This window comes from Entamoeba dispar, genomic scaffold (genome assembly GCF_000209125.1).
Source record: "Entamoeba dispar SAW760 scf_1105229460427 genomic scaffold, whole genome shotgun sequence".
Taxonomy (NCBI): Eukaryota; Evosea; order Mastigamoebida; family Endamoebidae; genus Entamoeba; species Entamoeba dispar.
This window is the reverse complement of record NW_001854187.1, coordinates 1-1,908: the sequence shown is the minus strand read 5'-3', so window position 1 is coordinate 1,908 and position 1,908 is coordinate 1. Positions and strand designations below refer to the sequence as shown.

The 1,908-nt window shown below is 25.4% G+C and overlaps 2 protein-coding genes across 2 annotated transcripts in view; both read right to left on the bottom strand.

Annotated features, from left to right (window-relative positions):
- EDI_200050 (uncharacterized protein) overlaps nt 1-10 on the bottom strand; it is a gene marked incomplete at both ends in the record, with an annotated part of 2,111 nt that extends 2,101 nt beyond the window's left edge. Inside the window, one exon of the mRNA XM_001737150.1 lies at nt 7-10. Coding sequence (XP_001737202.1) covers nt 7-10 — 4 coding nt within the window. The remainder of the gene's footprint in view (nt 1-6) is intronic.
- Nucleotides 11-1,134: 1,124 nt separating this feature from the next.
- EDI_200040 (coatomer beta subunit, putative) lies at nt 1,135-1,761 on the bottom strand (the record flags this gene model as incomplete). The annotated part of the gene is made up of 1 exon (XM_001737149.1): nt 1,135-1,761. One exon carries the CDS (start codon nt 1,759-1,761, stop codon nt 1,135-1,137), a length of 627 nt encoding a protein of 208 aa, XP_001737201.1.
- Nucleotides 1,762-1,908: the final 147 nt, after the last annotated feature.

The following is a 1,908-nucleotide window of genomic DNA, read 5'->3' as shown; positions in this document are numbered from 1 at the left end:
TCACACTCATTTTTTTTCTCGTTGGTATTTCATTAATTTTGAGTAATTCGAGATTCACAAATGTTTGGATTTAAAATAAAATATTTGTTTTGTTGGTATCTTAAACACAAATAAAACAATAATAGAAAAGTTGTATTTTATTTGATAATAATAAGTCTTGACAGTAAAATACTGAAATTAACATGCAATGTACTGAATTCTTTTTAAATAATCATTTCAAATATATCAAATGCTGTTAATTGAAATAAACAAAAGAATATGAGAACTTTAACTAATATTTGTTTTGTTTTTTTTTTTGGTTATTTCTAATTATCATGTAAAATACAGTATTTTGTTGCCCAGAAAAATACTGTAACAATGTTTTATTTAAAGAGTTATATTCATAACCAAAAGATTTATGTCATTTAACAAATTGTTCTTTTTAGTTTTGATGTTTTGAATAATTTTTTACATTTCTTTATGTAACTTAACTCTTTGAAATATCTAACTCATAATAAAATTGAATAAATTATTCTTTAATAAAACAACTGGAGTTACAATAAAATTAGTATAAATTCAGGTGTTTGGTTTGTATATGAAAGAATAGAATTATTATCCTCTAAGAAAAGAGTGATTTCAACATGACAATGATATTAAGTAAACTCCTGTCATAGTCAATAAACGAGACTTTAGGGTCATGAAATAGTATTCTGGTTCCTAATTTTTCAGGTATATAAATACGATTCTTTAACAAGTCATTTCCTTTATTCACAATATTAGTTTGAAATAAAATATAGATAAATGGAATCAATTGGATAGGTTAATAAAATAGTGAGAATGGGTTTTGATTATTTAAATTAAGGAAGTAGTATTTGATTAATTTTTAATAAGAAGAACACGACAAATTAATCAAATTACAAAATGAAACAATAACAATTAAGTGATGAAATCTAAAATAAATGAGAAGGAGTGAAATGATAAAAGAATGCAATCAAAGAAGAAAATAAATAATAAGAGAATGACTCTATACAGGAAGAAGATTATAAATGTTCCAAGAGAGAAGAAAGAGTGAAACATTGTTATAAGTCAGGAAATAAATTAAAACAAAATAATAACAAGATTTGATTTTGTTGAGTAAAGAATAAAAATTTCAATTTATTTTGGATTAACTCTTTTTTGGTTAGCAACAATACGATCTCCTAAATTGATTGCTAATGACTGGGTTTTACTTCTGATTCTAACCCATCCACTGATTTTATTTCCTATTTTTTCTGCAGATAAGTTTATTAATGCATCTTCATCAAACAAGTTCTTAGAGTAGAAATTGGCAGATAAAAATCCAATACTATCACAAAACATTACTGCTGGTGTGATACATTGTAATTTGGCAATAGAACATAATAAATCTGCATATTCTTTTAAATCAGTACATTCAGTGTCAACAGGAATTTTATTTTCCCATTCGTATTCCATCCATTTCTTTTGATATACCTCAATATCTACATCACATGGTCTCATTTGATCCAAGTATTCAATTCTTAATTCATTTAATATTAAATTAGCATCTAATGCATTATATGTAACACCCTTATCAGCAATATCATAATTAACATAACCACTAATCACTCCAACAGTAGTAGCATCAACTTTAACTCCTAAACTAACACGGACAAAATCACCAGGACCAAGAGTGACTGGTGATGGTTTAGTTTTTACAGTCATTCCTCCATGTGGAATGAGTTCAATAGTAATATTTTGTAATGTACTTGGTGTTTGATTCATAATAAGACAATCTAATGTAATATCAAAATGAGTAACAGTAACAATAGCCTCAATATAAAATGGATCAGAATATCCTGTTAATTGAACAATATTATTTAAACGTTCTAATTTTCTTTCTCCTTTAATTTGTTCAATTCTACTTTCTTT